The sequence below is a fragment of the Rhinatrema bivittatum genome, chromosome 5 (assembly GCF_901001135.1).
Source record: "Rhinatrema bivittatum chromosome 5, aRhiBiv1.1, whole genome shotgun sequence".
Lineage (NCBI taxonomy): Eukaryota > Metazoa > Chordata > Amphibia > Gymnophiona > Rhinatrematidae > Rhinatrema > Rhinatrema bivittatum.
The window spans coordinates 305331262-305352416 of NC_042619.1; the positions used below are offsets into that span (position 1 = coordinate 305331262).

The following is a 21155-nucleotide window of genomic DNA, read 5'->3' on the forward strand; positions in this document are numbered from 1 at the left end:
CAGTGACGTCTCCGTGCCGGGGCCATACGCGGCGTACTCACGGCCCGCCTTTTACGTAGTCTGTGCCAGGGCAGAATGCGGAAGTAGGAGGATAATGTACTGATAGCATAGGGAAAAGGAAAAAAACCATGTCTATAAATGTAAAAGCCAGCTCAGTTTAGTGGTAAGACCGCCTAAATAGCAATCCTGCGACTGGTGCGTGTCCTTGCTCTTCCGCCGGGAGCCAGCGGGGAAATTCTCGAGATGGCCACGTTGTTACAGGGAGGGAGACTGCGGTTACAGGTACCGGGTGGGACCCGAATGGATGGGGAGGTGAGAGGTTCCGCCCTAAGCCCCTTTCTGCAGCTGGCGATGTGGGGGATGGGGTCCCGGGCAAAAGCGGATGATTGTTTCCCAGCTGTGACCCTCGCACGAAACTATTTTATTCCGCTACGTCTAGGGCACATCCTCCGGGATGTTGCTTCTTGCTCCAGTTGTCAGTACTACAAAGTAGGTGTCCACAGCTAGTCGGGGTTTCAGGCTGTCCACAATGAATATCCATGAAAAATTGGTCTGTCCTGAATTTCCAATGCATGTTTTAAAAGCAGTCAAACCTCAGTGGCGGGGCGGGGGTATTTGCCTTCATCTTAGTCTAGGGGACATTCCATGAAACTAGCAGTTGCAGATTTAAAACATTTGAGTGTTCACAGAATGAAAAAATATTATCAAGCTGTGGAACCTGTTGCCAGAGGATGTGATCAAGGCAACTAGAATAGCTGATTTAAAAAAGGGTTTGGTGATTGTCCTGGTGAAAAAGTTACTAGCCAAGTTTGCTTGGAAGGGTGGGGGAGCCAATGCTTATCCCTGAAATTGCATAACAAGAACTTGATCAACTCTGGGATCTTCTAGATTGTGACCTGATCTGCCCACTGTTGGAGACCTGCTGAGCTCTGTTGTTTCCTCCTCTTCCTGCCAGACCAGTCTATATCATGGGTTTTCTCCCCCTACCAGCAGATGGAAGCACAGTTCCAGACCTTTTCCTTGAGGTTTCCTCCTATATTTATTTATTTATTTATTTGACACTTTTTATATACCGGCATTCGTAGGACACATCATGTCTGTTTACAAGTAACTGAGAAAGGAAATTACAATGAATGAGGATAGAGGGCTAACTGGATGATATACAGGAGTACAAGAGAAGAAAGTCAACTAGCAGAGTTACAACTTTTTTGCAAGAAATGGGATTTGATTAATCATGTTAGAATTAGATATTCATATGAAACTTATAAACAATGTTAAGGAAGTGCGTGCACTAAAGAACTTAGCATATGAACTTATTTACAGTGTATAGGAGGCAAGTGCACGTATGTACAAATAAATGCTGGTGCAGGGGGGAGAAGGGAGGGAGGGAGCGAAGAGGGAAAAAGGAGCGGATGGGGTAGAGGGAGCAGGGGTACCGTAAAGCAAAGGTACTTTCAAGGAAAGGTTGCTAGGGGGTGTAAGGGTATGGTAAGGGGAGGCTAGTGGCGCTGGGGGAGGGAGCAGGGGGGTCCAGGGGTGGTAAAGGGGGAGGTCAGGGAGAAAGTATGTAGGCTGAACGGGAGCTGAGGTGGTTCAAGGAGGACAGTGACTAGGATTAAGAGGAGTTGGGGTATGCCTGTTTAAAGAGCCATGTCTTGATTCCTTTTTTGAAGTGGGCTCAGGGACGGTTCTAAGCGGAGTTTAGCGGGAAGGGAATTCCAGAGGGTGGGACCCGCAATGGAGAAGGCTCTATCCCTGGTGGCAGTAAGGCGCCCAATTTTGAGTGAGGGGGTTTGGAGGGTGCCAGCAAGGGAGTTTCTAGTGGGGCGATTAGCTTGACGGAATTGTGGCATATCATCAAGCCAGGGGGAATTGTCTTTGTACAATGTGTTATGGAGGATGGTAAGTGTTTTGTATTGGCACCGGAAGGTGATGAGGAGCCAGTGGAGATCTTGTAGTATGGGAGTGATATGGTCAGTTTTTCTGGTGTTTGTTAAGATTCTTGCCATAGCATTTTGAAGGGGTTTAATAGTGGAGGCTGGGAAGCCTAAAAGAAGGGAGTTGCAATAGTCGAGTTTAGATAATATGATGGTTTGCATAACAGTGCGGAAGTCGTGAGCGTGGAGGTGGGGCTTCAGTTTTTTGAGGGTTTGAAGTTTATAGAAACCCCCTTTTAGAAGTGATTTAATGTGGGATTTGAAGCTTAGTTGGTTGTCTAGGGAGACTCCTAAATCTCTGACACTGGGCGGTAGTGTGTGAGTTTGTGAGGCGTTTTGGATCATTTGGTGGATTGAGTCGGTTGGTTGATTTGTTAGGATAAGGATTTCAGTTTTAGAGGCGTTGAGTGCAAGGCGGAGATTGGAGAGGAGAGAGTTGATTGATGTCAGACAAATTTCCCAGTACTGGAGGGTTTCATTGATGGATTTCTGAATGGGAATAAGTATTTGTACGTCGTCTGCATATAAGAAGAATTTTAGTCCTAGTTTAGTGAGTAAATGGCAGAGTGGGAGTAAGTATATATTGAAGAGGGTGGACGATAAGGAGGAGCCTTGGGGTACGCCTTGTGTGAGGGGAATGTGAGCGGATTCAAAATTATCAAGTTTGACTAAGTACTTTCGGTGGTCAAGGTGGGAGGAGAACCAGGATAAGGCTGTATTTGAGATGCCTATCTCCGCTAGGCGTGATATTAGGATTTGATGGTTCACGGTATCGAAGGTGGCTGAGATATCAAGAAGGGCAAGTATATATGATTGGCTGTGGTCCATACCTTTGAGGATGGTATCTGTGATTGCAAGTAGGAGTTTTTCGGTGCTTCGGTCTTTACGAAAGCCATATTGAGCGGGATGTAAAATATTGTTTTCTTCTAGGAAATCGGTGAGTTGCGTATTAACCACTTTCTCCATGATTTTGGATATGAAAGGCAGATTGGAAATGGGCCTGTAGTTTGCAGGGTCATTGTGGTCGAGGGAGGGTTTTTTTAGTAGTGGCTTCACGATGGCAAGTTTGAGTGGGTCGGGGACTTTCCCGGAGGTGATGGAGCAGTTTATGATATCTGCTATTGGTTTTGCAATGGCGGAAGGAATGGTGAGGAGAATTTTTGATGGGATGGCATCTGCGATATGAGTGGCTGGTCGCATCTTTTTTAGTATGGATTCAACTTCCTTCGAGGAGGTAAGGTCAAGGGAGCCGAGATTAGGTTTGTTGTTGATAGGTAGTGGGTCTGTGGGGGTGGGATTGGAGGGGAGTCGAGTAAGAATTTTGGAGATTTTACTTTTAAAGTAGTCTGCTAGTTTCTCACATTTCTCTATGCTATATAGATTGATTCAACAGGGAAGAAGTTAGTAGTTCTCTGCCTCCAGCAGATGGTAGGTGGAGCCGTTTTGGCAGGGGCAAAGGCCTCCCAGGAGACAACAGGGGCAGGTTGGGGGATCCTCCCAGGGGTGACAGCTCTCCTAGGGTTGTTTTCCTCATTTGCCGCCCGCCCCCCCCCCCCCCCAGAGATCAGACCTGAGGCCTTGCATTTTCTCATTAAAAAAAACCCAGCAGGAAGCTGGTGTGTATGGTGGCAGTAAGTAGGCCTCAAACCTAGCACCGCAGGCCCAGCCCAAAGTCCCCGAACTCCCCCTCTAACATAAGCCGCAGGGCTATGGAGAGTGGGAGGAAATACCTCACATGCAGGGTGAGGGGTGTCCCCACCTTCACAGGTTTGTTTTGCTGTAAGTGGAGGTGCAGGAAGGGGTACAGCAATTTTTCATCCCCCGGCGAGCCCAGTTTTTCCCGCAGCCCCAGAGCCTTGAGATCATCGCGGTGCAGGCTCCTGGACAGTTTCTGGGTACTTCAGATGAAACAGCTGAGACAGAAGGAGAGAATTTTTCTGTGGAATTTGTACTTTTGATGCACAAGGTTTATGTGACATGAGAGAGCAAATCTCACTCATGCAGCTCCGCAGCAAAGTCTCCTTCGGAACGAAGCGGAAGCGGGGGGGGGGGGGGGGGTGTGCAGTCTACTCAGACTCATGCCCCAGGTGTGCCAGAAGGCTTTTCGCAGGTAGACTCCTAAGAGGAAGACATGGGGTCAGAACAGGATGAATCGGCCATGAGACCATGACTGCTGCATTCTGCATGGACATTGTTGCACTTGCCGTTGTTTCTTCTGACTGCAAAGTTCCCCTAGAACTGCAAAGAGAGAAGAAAAAAGGACATTACTTCGTAAGAATAATTTTCTTAGCCAAACCACAAAGGTCAGGGACTGAGGATACCCTTTGCTTCTCTTTCCCTGGGCCGGATTTCTCTACTGGAAGAAAGGCCCTTTTTTTTTTTTTTTCAAACATTTCAATTTAACACAAGAATTCCTTGCATAGAAATATTGAGAATGTATACAATATACAATATTATAGTCAGCAATACTGTGAAAATAAAATATAATTTTTAATATATATGCTCTGTATAAAAGAAAATTGGAGGGAACCCATATCAAGAACAATTCAAACTAAGAAAAAGCATGAAATAAAAAAGGAAATGCCATACTGGGTCAGACCAAGGGTCCATCAAGCCCAGCATCCTGTTTCCAACAGTGGCCAATCCAGGCCATAAGAACCTGGCAAGTACCCAAAAACTAAGTCTATTCCATGTTACCATTGCTAATGTCAATGGCTATTCTCTAAGTTAACTTAATAGCAGGTAATGGACTTCTCCTCCAAGAACTTATCCAATCCTTTTTTAGACACAGCTATACTAACTGCACTGACCACATCCTCTGCACTGACAGCTCTCTAATCCTCATGGCCAGACCTGCAAAGAATAATTCTAGGTGTGCGTTTCAAAGAAAATATAGTTGGTGTTCTGATATCTGATATGATATTTACAGGGATATCAAAGAATAAATTGAGCTCCCTCGGAAATCACCTCTGGGCACGTGGACAGAAGATTTTTTCTGCAAGATTGCATTGATTTGGTCACATCTGGATATATCCATAATTTTTTTCCATAAAATAACAATGTTCTATTATGTAAGAAAAACTTAAGAATATTATTCCGATTGGAGAGAAAAGCAAAGGAAACCAAAAGAGTTATTCTTTTAGTAATCTCAGTGTCATGTCACAATTCCAAAATTCCAATAATATTAAGTGTAGATGCCTGAGATGGTTCCTCTGTAGCGTTCGATGAAACTTGTGGCAAATAGTAAACTTTCGTCAGGACAGGCATTGCTGCTTCAGGTATTTTACGCACCTGAGAGACATAAGATTTAAACAAATCTAACGGAGATATTAAATCTATAACTGGGAAGTTCAATATTCTTAAATTATGACATCTCAGAGAGTTCTCTATATTTTCCAGCTTTTTTGAATGAATCTGTTCCGATTGAACTAGTGACTGTTGTATTTTTTCAATGGTAGTCAAACATCAATACCTTCCAATTTAGAGCCAATAGATGATATTAAATTTGCATGTGCAGAAACTTGTTGGTTAGTGTCCAAAGTAATCTGAGATAAAGAAGCAGTAGATGATTCCATTGACTTAAATACTGTCCAAATCACCTCCAATGTAATCCCGGAGGAGTCAGTCATATCTTTTCCTATGTTCTAAGCGTCAAGAGACGCACGTCCTACATTCAGAGCAGTACTTGCTCCAGCGTCATCAGTTATAGGTGTTGTTACAGCCAAAACAGGGAGACCAGCCAAACTTAAGGGCCCCTGACCCAAACACCCACCTCCAGTTGAAGTCAGGGATACCGGCACGGTAGATGTCATCCGGCCTCCAGCTGCAGCTTTCAACCCCCATTTCACTCTTGGGTCACATCTATATGCTGCCGAAGGGGTCGCAATGAGGCCCGAGAACACGGGGGAGCCTTGATGCAGTGGAGAAGGTGTGTTCGGCACTCCGGGACTCAATGAGATGTCAATGGTCAGCAGGGACGGCGTTCACTCCACGCCGAACCCCACAGCGACCAACGCTCCCGGGTCTGCAGCCTTTGTTGCTGTCAGGAAGCCTTTGATACAAGGCTGAGATGGATCCAGCGAGGGAGAACTTGTAAGGTTCTCCCTCAACCTTGCTTTCCGCTTAGTGTGAGGCATTTTGATAAGTAAAATCCAAAAAGAAGTACATTAAGCAGAGATCGAGCCTGCAGCATTCTTCACTTGGTGGCCATCTTGGGCTCCCTGGAAAGGCCCTCTTTTTGCTAAATTCTATCCATGTGACTATAGGCGTGTGTGTGTGTGTGTTTTCACTCCCCCCCCCCTTTTTTTTTTATTTTTAAACCACAGTTTTCTCGAGGTGGGTCCTGGACTAGTCTGCTAGGACTAAAGGAAAGGAAATTAATGGGTAAATATACATTTCACCTTCCTTTTCATGCTACAGACTAGTCCAAACAGGTGGGACAATTAGGCCAATCCAATCCTTTCTCCCCAAGATGGTGACAGATTTCCACCTTAACCAATCAGTTTCTCTACCAGATTTTAGGAAGGCAGATAGCATCAGTAACTGGAAGGATCTCCACCTTCTGAATGTTAGAAAAATCCTCTTAAGGAGATCAAGATGGCCACAGTCTAGAGCACACGTTAATGCGCTCTCTCTCCGTGGGATTTCCTGAAATTGCTCCTTATACCTCAAAATTCTGATTACTTCTGACTTGGACGCAACTGCCTCATACAAAAAGGAAAGCAAAGGTCAGAGACTCTCTTACCTCAACTCCCATTCAAGATTCTAGACAGCTTCGGATTGAGATGCTGTTTGCGGGACCTATGCAAGCAATACCGGTCCGAGGAGCCACAGGAAACAACGGCGAGGAGCAGACACCGAGTTTTCAGGCTGAGGAAACATCTCTCAGCCTCGGTGCGCCATTAGCCCCACTACCACCGTTCAAAATCACTGAAATTTTGGATAATGGAAACACCAAGTGGGTGGAGGAGCAAATTGATCTAGAGGAAGTATTGCCCCGAGAAGGAATGGTGAGACACCGATTCCTTTGGAGAGTCATAATGTACAAGGCTCCACGGGCCCTTTGGTGGAGAAACAGCTTTACCACGATGGCAGTGGAAACCCCATGGAAATAGGAAGAGAAGCTCCAGAGGTATGTGTGATTTGCCGCCATCCTCTTGTTAGACCTCAAACTACTACTTTGGACACTATCTGGTCTGTTTTAGTATCAGTGGAAAAAGCTATAAATTCATTAACAAGTATATTGATAGAGAACACTGTTAGAGCACAGAATTTGGGAACCAAAGTTCTTTCCATAGATTCATCAATGAAATATATGGATATAAAGATTTCCCGAGTTGAATCTGTTCCGAATAATCTTATAAGATTGGAGTCTCTTTATTTGAGTAAAATGGAGTGTCTAGAGAATGCAATGAGAAGACCTAATTTAAGAATATTGAATTTTCTGGTGTTGAATTTGGTGCCACCAAGAGATTTATTCAGGAATTATTTGTTGAATATATTGAAATTTCCAGAACAAGCTATACCAGCAATTACCAGAATATATTATCTTCCAGCACCTAAAGAAGTGAAATCTGTGCAGTAATTTCAAGAGCAACTTCATACTTCTTTAAATATATCAGAAGTTTCGGATTTAACACAAGAGACGGTCATTGAAACAAGAGCTACCCTCTTGGTTTCTTTTGCATTTATTTCGGAGAGGGACTCTGTGTTGAGATTCTATTTTCGTAATCAGTCCCGATGTTTTCATGGACAGAAAATTTGGATGTTTCCGGATATCACAAGAAATACTCAGGAGCGAAGAAGAATGTTTCTATTGATGAAAGCTGAAGTAATCTCGAGGGGGGCTAAATTTAATCTCCGTTATCCATGTAAATGCCCGTTAATGTATCAAAATACTAATTACTGAACCTACACAACTGCATACATATCTGGACTTACACTCCTAAAGTAATGATTCATGGGGGGCATGGCTATTGAAATGTTGTTTATGGGATTCTAGACAGTAATTATGGTTAAATTTTCTTGTTATGATTGCTCCTATACATCTTGATCTCCTCATTGCCTATAATAATGTTTTTTCTAAATTTAAATATACATTTCTTAATTTGTACTTCTATACAAAATTGTGTCTAATTTTTTCTTTAACAATTGTGTTCTGTTTAAATATGAAAATTCAATAAAAAGAAAAAAAAAAAAAAGAAAAATCCTCTTAAGATATTTAAAAGCCATGAAGGGGTTTAGAAAGTCAAATAGGCTATCATTCTGTATACAGAGGAACGTAAAGGAGAGGCAGCCTCTAGAACTTCTATCGCAAGATGGATTAAGGAGGTCATTGCCTCAGCATTCATAGTAAATGGCAAGGAGATCGTAGAGCACACTCAACAAGGGTGCAGGTGTGGTCTTGGTCAGATTTTAGATCGATTGCAGGGCAGCTACATGGGCTTCAGTACACACATTCACAAAGCATTTCAGGCTGCACCTACATAAAAGAGAGGAAACAAAATTCACCATCGTTCCAAATAAAGATCAGAACAGTTTATGACGTACATATTATACATAGACAAGTACATTGACTTAATGAGGTCAAACAACAAGTATTGACAGACTAGTCCAAAATCCCACCCCAAGGGATACAAAGGGAATAAGTAAGAGTAGAAGAAGCAAGAATATTTTTCCCGTTTCTTGTATTTTTAACGTAATATCAACAAGGAACCCAAGGGGGCCAAGGAAGTCACCAGTACGAGTATAGCCCCTCAGAGCAGGTTGCAAGGACATACCTATTTCTTTATTATTACACTGTTAGCCACAGTGAGGATTAATAAAATGTATTTTCTTTGCTTAAGTTTAGGCAAAACAAGTATCTGGGGGGAGAAGGGAACCAGGAGATCTGCTCGCCCCGGCAGGATCCCCCCATGCAGCAACGCAGGGAGCACTTTTTCCTTTTAATTTTTTTTTTTTTTTTTTTTTTAAATGATTGTAAATAAAACCTAACAAGGGGGGAAGGATGTTTCTCCCCTGATATACAGAAACAGGCATATATGATAAAACAGGATGGAAAGGGTTTAAGGGCCAGCTTTGTTAAGAATCTACTGACTCCTTCCTAGTGGAACCAACCTATATAGGAGGGAAGCTCAAGGAAGAGGTCTGGAGCTCTGCCTCCATCTGCTGGTAGGGGGACGAAATCCATGGTGTAGACTGATCTGTCAGGGCTTGAAAGAAAATTAGCAGGTAAAATCTAATTGTACCTTTTATGTAACCCAGCATAGCAAATCTCGGGTCCTTTGTTTTCAGTTTTTATTTTATTTTTCCTGGAAATTTCAGTGACATAACAAAATAACATTTTTCACTGATTTGTTTTTTCTTTTGTGTGTTATAACAGTCACTTTTCCACTGGTTTTGTTTTGTTACAACATTGAAATTCCCAAGAAATAAAAAACTGAAAACAAAGGCCTCTAAGTATATCTTATATTCTTACATATTCTTAAAAACTCTGCAAGCTATGAGATCAGCAGGACAGGTTTGGGAAGCCCGGGATCACCTTGCAACATGGTGTGTGTGCTCTTGAGGCAACCAGTAGATGGCACTGTTGCATGATGGATGAGATTTGCTCTTCCCAAGAGGCTGTTGTTGCTGCCTCTGTAGTATCCCCTGAGAAGCAGAAATCAGGCTTGGTAATAAAGGCCAGATCTCCTGCATGGCAGTACACAGCACTGCCATTGAGATTGTCTAGAAATAGTAAAATTTTTACACCACAAATTGTCAGAGACTCTCTTAGGATCTCTGGACTCGCCAACTGTATCACGTTTGATTATCTGACTCACTGTCCCATGACAGTGTACCAAGATGACAAATATAGGAAATCTGTATTCTGGGAAGCCCATTGTTTCATGCTACAGCCTGTCTTTAGAACAGAGCATTAACCCTCACCTTGTCCCTTTTGTAAAAGTCTTATAAATGGGGACAATTAAAAGGAATGCAGGACCTCAATTACTTAAGCAGTTCTGGGCTCCAAGCATCCTTTGGTACAGTTGCGTCTAAGCAGTTTGTAATGGCTCCCCCATTTTATGACTATGGGGAACATCTTAAGTCTCAGCCTGAAATTCAGGATGCTTGATAGTCTGCACATTTTGGAGAATGACTGTGCTTCAGCCTTTTTTATATTTGCTTGTTGGGGGAATTCTTTTTAGGTTTTGCAGAACATCTCATGGTTCTTTCCCGGGAGTCGGAATATTCAGACCACATCCATCTGTCTCAAGGTAATCCTGCAAATGTGATCATGAAGATTATTCTGTATTGGAGCCTGTTCTGTTTAAAAAGCCCATATATAGCCCTTATAGACTTTGCTGCTGAAGCAGCTGAAAGGCAGTGAGTACAGGAAGCTGAGCATGGCAGTGATGGCCAAAGCCCTCTCCCCCCGCATCCGGAGACCATCTCTGTATTCAGGCGGTAAGCACTGAGCACAGGTAAGTAGAGAGAAGAGGATTCCTTCTGATTCAGAGATGTTAAGGGGCTTTGGTAAGTCCTTCCTCCGGTCTCCTTGCTCAGCGCACCATACAGACGACATTCCCGATCCCGTTGGGGTAAGGGAAGGAGGCTTCCGTGCAGGTTGAGCGGCTCCCCGATGGGCTATGCCCCACTTCAGGCTCGGTGGGCACATCACGTGTTATGCCACAGCGGTGCCATCTTGCACGTAGTTTTTGTGCGTCTCCATTGACCTCCATAGACCGTTGGTACGCGCATTGCATGCCGGCTCTGCGCAGACGCTGTGCGCCTAATGTTGTGTATGTCTACTTACACCCATCTGTACAGGATCTGTGCATGCTTGATTTCAGGCACTAGCTAACTGAGCACACAATTACTGTTTATTATGGCTCCGGCAGCAAAGAAGCACAAGCAACACACTTTGTACTGCCTGCCATATTAGGGCTACATAGTCTGATCTGGAGTCTTACCTATGTCAGCACTGTGAGGAGGGCCAGGGAGGGTTGGACTCCCAGAACTTTTCCAAGCCAGGCTCCTCCCATTCAGAAGATGGGTCAGCCATGATCTTATCCGGTAGCACCCTGGATCTGAGTAATCCCAGGGCTGGATCTGCCTCGGGAGAGGGCAATTCAGCTGCACCTACCCCAGCTCCTCCTGGGCTAGGTATGGATCTGGCGGCCTTTTCTTGGGTGGAATTTTTTCAAGACCTTCAAGCCTTCATACAGGCGTAGTCTACCTCTCCTGCCCCTGTCTGGACCAAACCTCAGCCGAGAAGGCCTCGCTCACCCAGCCCTATCAGCAGGCCCTGAGACATGCCTCGTCTCACCAAGGGTATCCCTGACAGGGACCCAGACACCACGAACGATGAAGGGGATGCATCCTCAATGGAGGATGGAGAAATCCCTCCAAGCTTGGAGCCATATCTGATCATACTATGGTTTTTCCATAGAGATGAATTGCTAGTCCTGGTTTCCCAGACCCTGAAGACTTCGAGTTCCTGGCACACACCCTATGACAGAAACAAAGAAGAATCCTATCCTGGTGTCTCTACAGAAAACCTCTTTCTATCTTCTGATGCTGGAAGACATCCAGGAGTTGATTGACCTGGAATGGGACACCCCGGAAGCCAGTTTTTTGAAAACTATTTTTATTGGATTTTTCATAGTAAACAATCAACAGTAGGGTACTCTGTGTAGTACTCATTGATGAACAAATGAACAGCACATTACAATAAATCCTAGTAATGTACAACATTGACAACTTTTAGCCATGGGTGAACTGGCAATAATGATAAATAGAATCAACAAATGCATACATATTCTATTGTTTATCCCTTCAACTTCCCATGCTCTCTCCCCCTTCCCCGCTTGGGTGAGTATATTGGACTTCAAGCATGTGACAGTCTGCAACAGAGCCTCTAGGCCATCAATATCTTAGGTTGGAGATATGCTAAAAAGGGTTCCCAAATGTTTTCACTGTCCAACTGTGTGGAGGACTGTTGATGGTGGTAAGTCCTCCACACAGCTGGGTGCATAGCCTAAGGAGCATTTTAAACCAAAGATCCCAGGTCGGGGCTGAAACATCTAACCACTTTGTGAGAATCGCTTTCTTTCCCACTATAGCTGCTTTGCCCAGGAAAGCTCTCAGTGGCCTGCGTTGAGGACCCGAGATCACTTCCCGTTCCAGAACCCCAAACAACCAGAGTCCTGGTGTCAATGGGAGGGTATATTGCCAAATACGCATGCAGAAGGAGTTGATTTCCAATCATAGAGATTGAACAGCAGAGCAATCCCAGAAAACATGCGAGTTGGAGCCTGGGAAGACCCCACATTTTTTACATATGGTGGAATCGCACAGTTTTGATCTAAAAGCTTGAATAGGTGTTACAAACCCTTGCCATAAAAATTTGTATTGGGTTTCTCGCAAATCTTCATTAATGGAGATGTCTGGGATCTTAGAAAAACAGCGTAAAAAACTGTCATAGGAGAGGGTGAAGTCACTTCAACTGGAACATTTTTGGTGTAGGAGCCGTAGATGACTTTCCCCAACAGCAGGGTTCAGTTCTTTGTAAACTATGGAGATACTGGGGCGCTTAATCATTCTGGTAGTGAAGAGGTTCTGCAGCGCTGCGGTAACTAAGATCTCTTGCCAATTAGCTACATAGGATTGCATCAAGTGTCTAATCTGCAAAAAGGCATAGAAGTCTTTATTTGGGATGTTGAATTGTTGTTGAAGATCCGTAAAACTGTATAAGACCCCAGTCAATGGAGCTAACAATTGGAACAGGAATTTAAGACCCTCTGCATGCCAGTGGCGAAATGGGGTATCCCCTACCCCGGGGGGAAAGAAAGCATTATTATGTATAAGTGACAGGGGTGTGATCCCTGGTGGTTGTTGAAACCTTTTACATATTTTTGCCCAAGTTGTCCTACATGTGGAAACTTAGAGATGGTCTTCAGCTATGGGGGAATGTCAACTGTTTTCGCATATAAGAAAAAATTTTAAGGAAGGCACCCCATACCACAACCGTAATACTGTGCTTGGGAGATAATAGGAGGAATCAAAGATCCAATCTCTGACGAAATGCAAATTACATGCTAGATTATAGGTTCGAATGTCCGGGCATCCCAATCCACCTTGCTGTGCCGGAAGATATAACATTTTTAAGGGGATGCGAGCACATTTACCCCTCCCCCCCCCCCCAACAGGAAACAGCGTAGTGCCTGTTCAAGTGTGTGTATGTCTTGAGAGGAGAAACAAATCGAAAGCATCTGAAGAACATAAAGCCACTTTGGTAAAATTATCATTTGGTACAGACGCACTCGGCCCCGCAAAGATAACGGCAATCCCTTCCATGTGTTTAAAGTATCAATCGTATATCACAATTGTAGATGGACATTGAGGTGATAAATACAGTCTAAGTTGTTAGGTATCAGAACCCCTAAGTATTTGAGAGCGTCAGATGCCCACTTTGACGGGAATGTACCTATCGAGTTTGCTCAGAGGTTTTTTACCTCATCCAGTGCTTCAGATTTGTCTCTGTTGATTTTAAGACCAGCGAATATACCAAATTGTTCCTGCACTCGTAACAGGTGCCCTAGGGATGTTTGTGGATGGGTCAGGAACACCAGGACGTTGTCCGGATACGCCGCCACTTTAAAAGTCTGACTCTTTTCTCAAACCCATGGATGTCGTTGTGGGCCATAATTTTAGATAACAGGGGGTCTATAGTGAGAATGTATAGGAGAGGGGATAACGGGCATCCCTGTCGTATCCCTCTTTAATATCCACCGGGTCTGACCTTGAGCCATTCACCATAATCCTGGATTGTGGACCATTATAGAATAGGCGTAAATAGCTCATAAAGTCTCCTATCACCCCATAACGCTATAGGGTGTCATGGCAATATATGTTTTCCACACTATCAAAGGCCACATACTAATAGCAAATGCCAATAGTCAAAGACGATAGTCAGCGCAGGTGTGTTTTGCTGTTGACAGAACTGTATCACAGATAATATTTTGACAATATGGCTGGTGGCAGAACGGCCTTTAACAAAGCCACTTGTTGGTCTGCTATCAAATGTGGGATGATCAGCGCGAACCTCTCAGCTAGTACTTTTGCCAGTATCTTTAAATCACTATTGAACAAGGATATGGGCCTGTAAGATTCTGGTTTTAGGGGATCTTTTCTCGGTTTTGGCAAGACAATTATATTTGCAGTAATAAAGTCCGATGGTAAACTTTGTTTAACAAGGCCACCTACATAGAAGTTAGTCAAGGGAGTCGTTAGATGGACTTTAAGCGTTTTATAGAAGTCATAAGAAAATCCATCTGGCCCTGGTGACTTGCCAGAGGCCATGGTGCTTATAACTTTTAGCACTTCATAGGATTGAATGGGCCAGTTGAGAAATTCTCTTTGAGAGGTGGAGAGGCTAGGGAAGTGCAGATCAGAAAAAAAATTCCTGCTCCTCAGCCCCTGAGTGGGCGGGGTTGGCTTTGTAAAGGGTAGCGTAGAAGGTGCGGAATACTTCCCCAATGGACTTAACATCGGAGACTCTTTGCCCTTGTAGAGTTGTCATAGCATGTATTGTAGACCGTGATTTGGCCACCTGCACCAGATTAGCCAAGGGCCTTCCAACTTTGTTGCCATATCGGGAAAAAGTTATGTTGGGCCACTTGTAAGGTTTTGCTCGCGCGTATATGTAGTTCCGTGTTAAGCCGATTAAGTAGACTAAAGTAAGCCTTTCAATGTTCATCTGATGGGTGGATACAAAGGTCTTCCTGGCTTGTTTAGTTAAACTATCTAAGTGGAGAATGTCCTTATTGAGGCGTTTGTAGCGGGTGCTGGTAAGTACGATTATTTCGCCTCGTAAGACAGCCTTACCCGCCTCCCAAAACAACTGGGGATCTGTAACGTGTTGTGCATTATTCTTTGTGTAGTCTAGCCACTTATCCGTCAGAAACTTCTGAAACTCTTTATCCCCTTGAGGAATATGTGGGAATTGCCACCATTTGGAGCCCACTGGTTTAGGTCCTAAGGTTAGGGATATTGAAATGGGGGAATGATGAGATATTACTGGGGGTTCAATATCCATCCGAATCACTTGTGCAAAGGCCTCATTTGCTATTAGTATGTGGTCGATCCGGGAAAAAGATTGGTGAGGGTTGGAGTAAAAAGTGTATTCCCATTCTGTTGGATGCATTAATCGCCAGACATCAAGTACTCCCGTCTGTTTACAAATCCCGTCCACCCCTTCCTCACGTTTCCCAAGTCAGACCCCTCCTTGTGAGGATCTATCTAGCATGTTGTCCAACACACAATTGAGGTCTCCTGCAATGATTAATAGGCCCTCTCTGTGTGTTAACACTACTTCAGCAAAACTTTGTAAGTACCTCTGTGGGTTATCCGTAGGTGTATAAACATTGCCAATAGTAACTAATTGACCTTTCCACCACCCAATCACCAACACGTATCGCCCCTCAGAGTCAGAAATAGTATGCTCTAACACAAATTCTGTAGATTTACTGATTAGTATAGCTACTCCCGCTTTGCGGTGACAAGCCGCTGCGTAAAAGCAGTCTTTTACCCATTCCCGTCTCAGTTTCTGGCTTTCTGCAGTGGTTAGATGTGTTTCCTGAAGGCAAGCGATGTCTCCATGCATCCGTTTTAGGAGAGATAAGATTTTCTTACGTTTAATGGGGTACCCCAAACCATGTACATTCCAGGATATCAACTTAAGCATAAGTGTAAAATAGCGAGATCAACATTTTCTGTGAAAGCCAAAAGCGTTTTAGGGTAGGGGGTCCCAGCTGCCCCCTCCCCCATACTAGTTGGTGTAGCTTCAAGGTCCACACCTGCTAACCGCTGAAGCCGTGTACCTTGAGACTGTCTGTCACTCAAACTGCACCTATTCATGCCCCATCCACACAGCACACAATCCCCCCATCCAAATGTAACACCCAAGTCTATCCCCTCCCTAAGCCTTTGAACCCCAATTCCCCCATGCACATCAAGAGAAATAACACCGATCGGATACTCTAGAGTATACCCGTTCAGGAGGGTCCGCTTAGGATGTCCAGGTGCCACAGACTTCTGTAAGTCTGGGCCAATCCCCCTATACAATCTATGTCTCTTGTTAATTGTTACGGTTACGGTTAACCACTTGTTCGATGTAAACTGAGTTGATTTGATTTGTATCAAGAAAGTCGGTATATAAAAGCCTTAAATAAATAAATAAATAAATAAATAAATATTATTAGGGCATGAGACCGCCGTGCACAGTTACCGGCTTATAACCATTACACACCCAATCGCACACCGTTCCATGGTTGGATCAGAAGTGTCTGTAACAAAAAGAATCAGTCTCTCAGAGTTTTCTGAGAACAGGATCCTAGCTAAAGCCCACTCCAGCTGGGCTAGCTGCACCAGTGTTTTGTTCGGCTCTTTGTGGGATTAAATAATGTCCAATCAAGTAGCAGATGACTGACCATCCTTCAGTGCTCTCAAAAATTTCTGTGCTTCATCCGGAAGTTTAAATATATATGCTTTGCCCTCACTCCATACTTTTAGCGTTGCCGGATAAAGAAGGGTGAATTTCATGTTTTTCATATAGCAGTGAGCATATTGTAGAGAATGTTTTCCACTGTTGCAAGACTTGGGCAGAGTAATCTTGTGTGATCCACACTCTGTCCCTTATATTTTACCTCCGGGTTATGTCTGTAAGCCAGCCAGATACGCTGCTTTATAGCTGAATTCAGTATTTTTGCAATTGCAATACGGGGGCGCACGTCTGATTCACGTTGGGTCCCCAGTCTGTGTGCTCTTTCGACTTTGAGGACGCCTTGCAGATCTGGTAGGCCCACTGCTGCTGGTATCCAGCCCTCTAGAAACTCTCCAAGCCCTGGGTCATCCACCGCCTCAGGCAGACGTAGAAATCTTAGGTTGTCCCGGCGCAGGTAATTTTCTAGGTCGTCCACTGATATGTCAGCGTAACATGGATACTTTTGCTCATGCCTTTGGCTCACTCAGTTTATCCCAGAGGCCTTTGCTGTCTGACCTAATTGGAACTGCTGGTATACAGTGAACCTTTAACTGACCTCAGATTCAAGAATTTGGAAGATATCTGGAAGACCTTTAGGCTCTGCAAAGCCTATAATTAAAGGTCAGGAGGTTATCGATGGCAGATGGCTGAAACTGCATTCTTTTGCTTATCTGGCTCCAAGGGGCAGGGAGAAATCTGATTTCTCCCTGCCCCTTGGAGATGAAATGATTGATCTATTGATAGAGCAAAGAATGTTCTGAAGAAGAAGAGACATCAAAAGCAAGGCCAGAAACAAAGGACCTTTTAAGGTGGGTGGGGATTTCTTAGGCTAGAGAAGGTCAGCTTATTACACTGTCATATTGCATAAGTGATCCTCGTCACAAGCATTTTCTATGCATGATTTGAACCTACATAATACAGCTTTCACAAGATGCTGTAAGAGACAGAAATGCCCTGCCTATATTGAAGGTCTGGCATCTGTGTCTTCCAAGGATATGCAATAATAAATTAATCTTTGCCTCAACTAAATTATTTGTAAATATCCTTGTGTCCAAATATCTGCAGAGAAGCGCCACTGTACAAAGTCAGGTAATATATACACCACTTTCTGTAAGCATTCTTTGAGGGCCGCTTCCTGCTCATTAACCTTCCCGGTGTTTTCTGTCAGTCTTTCCTCCAACCCGACTATTCTCCCCTCCAGGGCATCAAGCCGCGGGTTGAGTTCCGCCAAAGAGGATTTCACCTCTTCTTGCTGGTGGGTGATCCCAGCCAGTTTGGTGTCAAGCGTATTTTCCAACGTAGCCTGTAATATTTCTACAGTAAGTGGCGTTGCCACCGGAGGTCCTGTCTCTCCCAGTCCCGCCATTTTAGGATCCGCGGCCTTTGCTTTGTCTTTATCTTTATCACATTTTCCCTCTCTAGAGGCCATTGGTTGCGGGGATTTGTTCATAAAGTGTACTATCGACATGAGTTGTGCATAAAGTGAGTCTTCACGCACCTGTTCGGATCGGGGGGATGATGCCGGTAGATTTATGTCCGTGGCACCCGGAGCTCAGGGAGAATGCCAGATCATCCCATGTGACACCCCCCCCCCCCCCCCGGAAGCCAGTTTTAAAGGAGGTCGAGCATTGGAAGCTTTGTACCCACTAGATCCGATGGCCAGAGAACGCCTGTGTTTCCCCAAAGTGGATGCCCTGCTCTGCACCGGTTCAAAGTGAATAACTATCCTAGTGGAGGGAGGAGAAGCCTTAAAGGATGTGCATGATAGGCGGTTGGAATCCATCCTTAAACAAGCCTTTGATGAAACAGCAATGACACTACAGATAGCTTCCTGTTGTGCCCTGGTGGGTCGCTCATGCCTGCTTCTCAAGAGAGAGGCAGATAACTCAGGGGCATATTCCAGAGAGGCTATGGAGCCCTCTGCTGCCTTTTTAGCGGACGTTGGCTCTGACCTAGTCTGTACTTTGGCCAGAGGAGTGACCTTAGTGGTGGCAGCCAGAAGACAGCTATGGCTGTGAAATTGGTCAGCGGACACGTTCTCTAAGGCAAACCTCACAAAGATGCCCTTTAAGGGTATCCTCCTGTTCGGAAGCGAATTGGAAAAGCTGGCCAGTAAGTGGGGTGAATTTCCAGTGCCTTGGCTATCGGAAGATAAGAAAAAGAGGTTGCAGCTCCCCTTGCCTAGAGGGGTTGGGACAGGGGCTTCCAGTGCTTTCAGCCCTACATGAACTCATCATTTCAGACATCTCAGTCCTCGGGAAGGTCTCAGTCCTTTCGGAGTCGACAACCAAAAAAAGGGGCTGGTTCAGGTTCAGCCCGAACTTACCAATGAAGTTTTGCCGACCCATCCACGGGCGAGGAGATAAGGGGGCAACTATCTCTCTTCTACCAGCAGTGGGTCGAGATCACATCGGACAAATGGTACTGGATATCATACGAGAAGTATATGCTCTGGAGTTTCGCAGCAACTCTCAGGACATATTCATGATGTCTCTGTGCTAGTCCCAGCACAAGAAGCTGGCAGTGGAATCTACCTTGATAAGGCTCCTCAATTTGAGGACTATAATTCCAGTACTTACACCCCAGGAAAATATGGGATATTATTCCATCTATTTCATCGTATCCAAGAAGGAGGGTTCCTTTCGCCCCATCCTGGACCTCAAGAGCATCAGCCATCATCTACGAGTAATTCATTTCCAGATGGAAACCCTACACTCCATCATATTGGCTGTTCAACTGGGAGAGTTCTTAACCTCCCTGGAGCTCTCTGAGGCCTACCTTCATATTCCAATCTGACAAGACCACCAGCATTTCCTATGCTTTATGGTGCTGGGCCGCCATTAACAGTTCCGGGCGCTGCCCTTTGTCCTGACCACCGCCCCCAGAACATTTTCTAAAATTATGGTGTCATGGCAGCGGCACTGAGGAAAGAAGGAATCCTGGTGCACCCATACCCATGCTCAGACATTATAATTGATTTGTTATAGTTACCGAGTTACCTTACTACTTCTGGTTTTTTCATCTTCCAAGTTCCATTACCCTTGTTTTATTGTAACATTTTGCCTCCTCTTCTATGTTAAGGTTAATGTTATAACCCCCTGTTCCTTGTAAACTGATATGATATGATCTGTATCATGAATGTCGGTATAAAAAAGTACTAAATAAATAAATAAAATAATACTTGGGATGACTGGTTAATCCAGGTGAAGTCATTAGAAGAGTCTCCAGGTGACCAACAGGGTGATGTCCCTGCTTCAGGAGCTTGGTTGGGTCGTGAACATGGACAAGAGCAGTCTCAAGCCCTCCCAGTTCTTAGAGTATCTGGGAGTCTGGTTTGACACCAAACAGGACAAGGTCTTCCTCCCACCCTTGAGGATAAGGAAGATGATGTGCCAAGTGCACCGGTTGACAAACACGATACACCTCAGGGTGTGGAGCAATCTTCAGGTTCTCTGTCAGATCGCATCAGCCCTGGAGGTAGTACCGTGGGTGAGGGCACACATGCGTCCATTCCAATGCTCCTTGCTGTCACATTGGAACCTGCTGTCCTGGGACTATTCAATTTGTCTCCACCTACTGATGGAAGTATGTTCTCAGCTTCAGTGGTGGCTGCAGGAAGCTCACCTGAGCAAGGGTATAAACCTGTCCCTACTGGACTGGCTAGTTCTTACGATAGACACAAGCCTCTGGGGGTGGGGAGCTCACTGTCAGGAACTGGTGATCCAGGGCCGTTGGACCAAGGAACAGGTGCACTGGAACATAAACCGCCTGGAAACCCGGGCAGTCAGATTAGCATGTCTACGTTTCTGCTTCAGGGTCAGGTGGTCTGCGTGATGAGTGACAACACAACAACGGTAGCCTATATCAACCACCAGGGAGGAACCAAGAGCCAGCAAGTGTCCCTGGAGATAGATCCCCTTATGGAATGGGCGGAATTGAACCTACGGATGATCTTGGCTTTCCACATAGTAGGAAAGACAACTTTAAAGCAGATTTTCTAAGCAGGGAGAGTCTGGATCCAGGAGAATGGGCGTTGATGGCCAGAGCCTTTCAGCTGCTGGTAGATTGCTGGGGCTTCCCATCCATCGACCTGCTGGCCACATCTCACAATGCAAAGGTCTCCTGATTTTTCAGACACAGAAGAGATCAGCGATCCCTGGGGATCGACACCCTGGTTCAGACCTGGCCAGAGGAGGATCTATTGTATGCCTTCTCTCCATGGCCCCTGCTGGGCAAGGTCATTCGCAAGATCAAGCACCATAGGGGATTAGTCCTTCTAGTGGCTCCAGATTGGCCCAGATGCCCATGGCATGCAGACATGCAAAGGCTTCGTTGGACACCCCCTATGCCTTCCACCATACAGGGACCTGCTCCATCAAGGTCCGGTCCTTCATGAGGATCCGACTTGGTTTGTCTTACGGTCTGGCCCTTGAGAGGACTCACTTGATGAAGCATGGATATTCGACAGCAGTAATTTCCATCTTGCTCCGTGCAAGGAAGTTCTTGATGTTCGTAGCGTATGTGTGGATCTGGAGAATATTTGAGGCCTGGTGCGAGGAACGCGGAGTTGCCCCTCGGATGGCCAAAATCCCTCCGTTTCTGGAATTGTTACAGGACGGCCTGAATAAAGGGTTGTCCCTTAACTCCTTGAAGGTCCAGGTAGCGGCTTTCTCCTGTTTCAGAGGTGAGGT

The 21155-nt window shown here is 45.0% G+C and overlaps 1 protein-coding gene across 5 annotated transcripts in view; it reads left to right on the top strand.

The window, feature by feature from the left end:
* Positions 1–23: 23 nt before the first annotated feature.
* Positions 24–21155, top strand: part of MRPS24 (mitochondrial ribosomal protein S24) — a 61780-nt gene continuing 40648 nt past the window's right edge. For 2 of the 5 annotated variants that reach the window (XM_029604233.1, XM_029604237.1), the window contains exons 1-2: positions 327–489; positions 10127–10195. In XM_029604233.1, coding sequence (XP_029460093.1) covers positions 352–489; positions 10127–10195 — 207 coding nt within the window. In that variant the 5' untranslated portion in view covers positions 327–351. The other 3 variants (XM_029604234.1, XM_029604235.1, XM_029604236.1) reach the window with 3 other exon arrangements.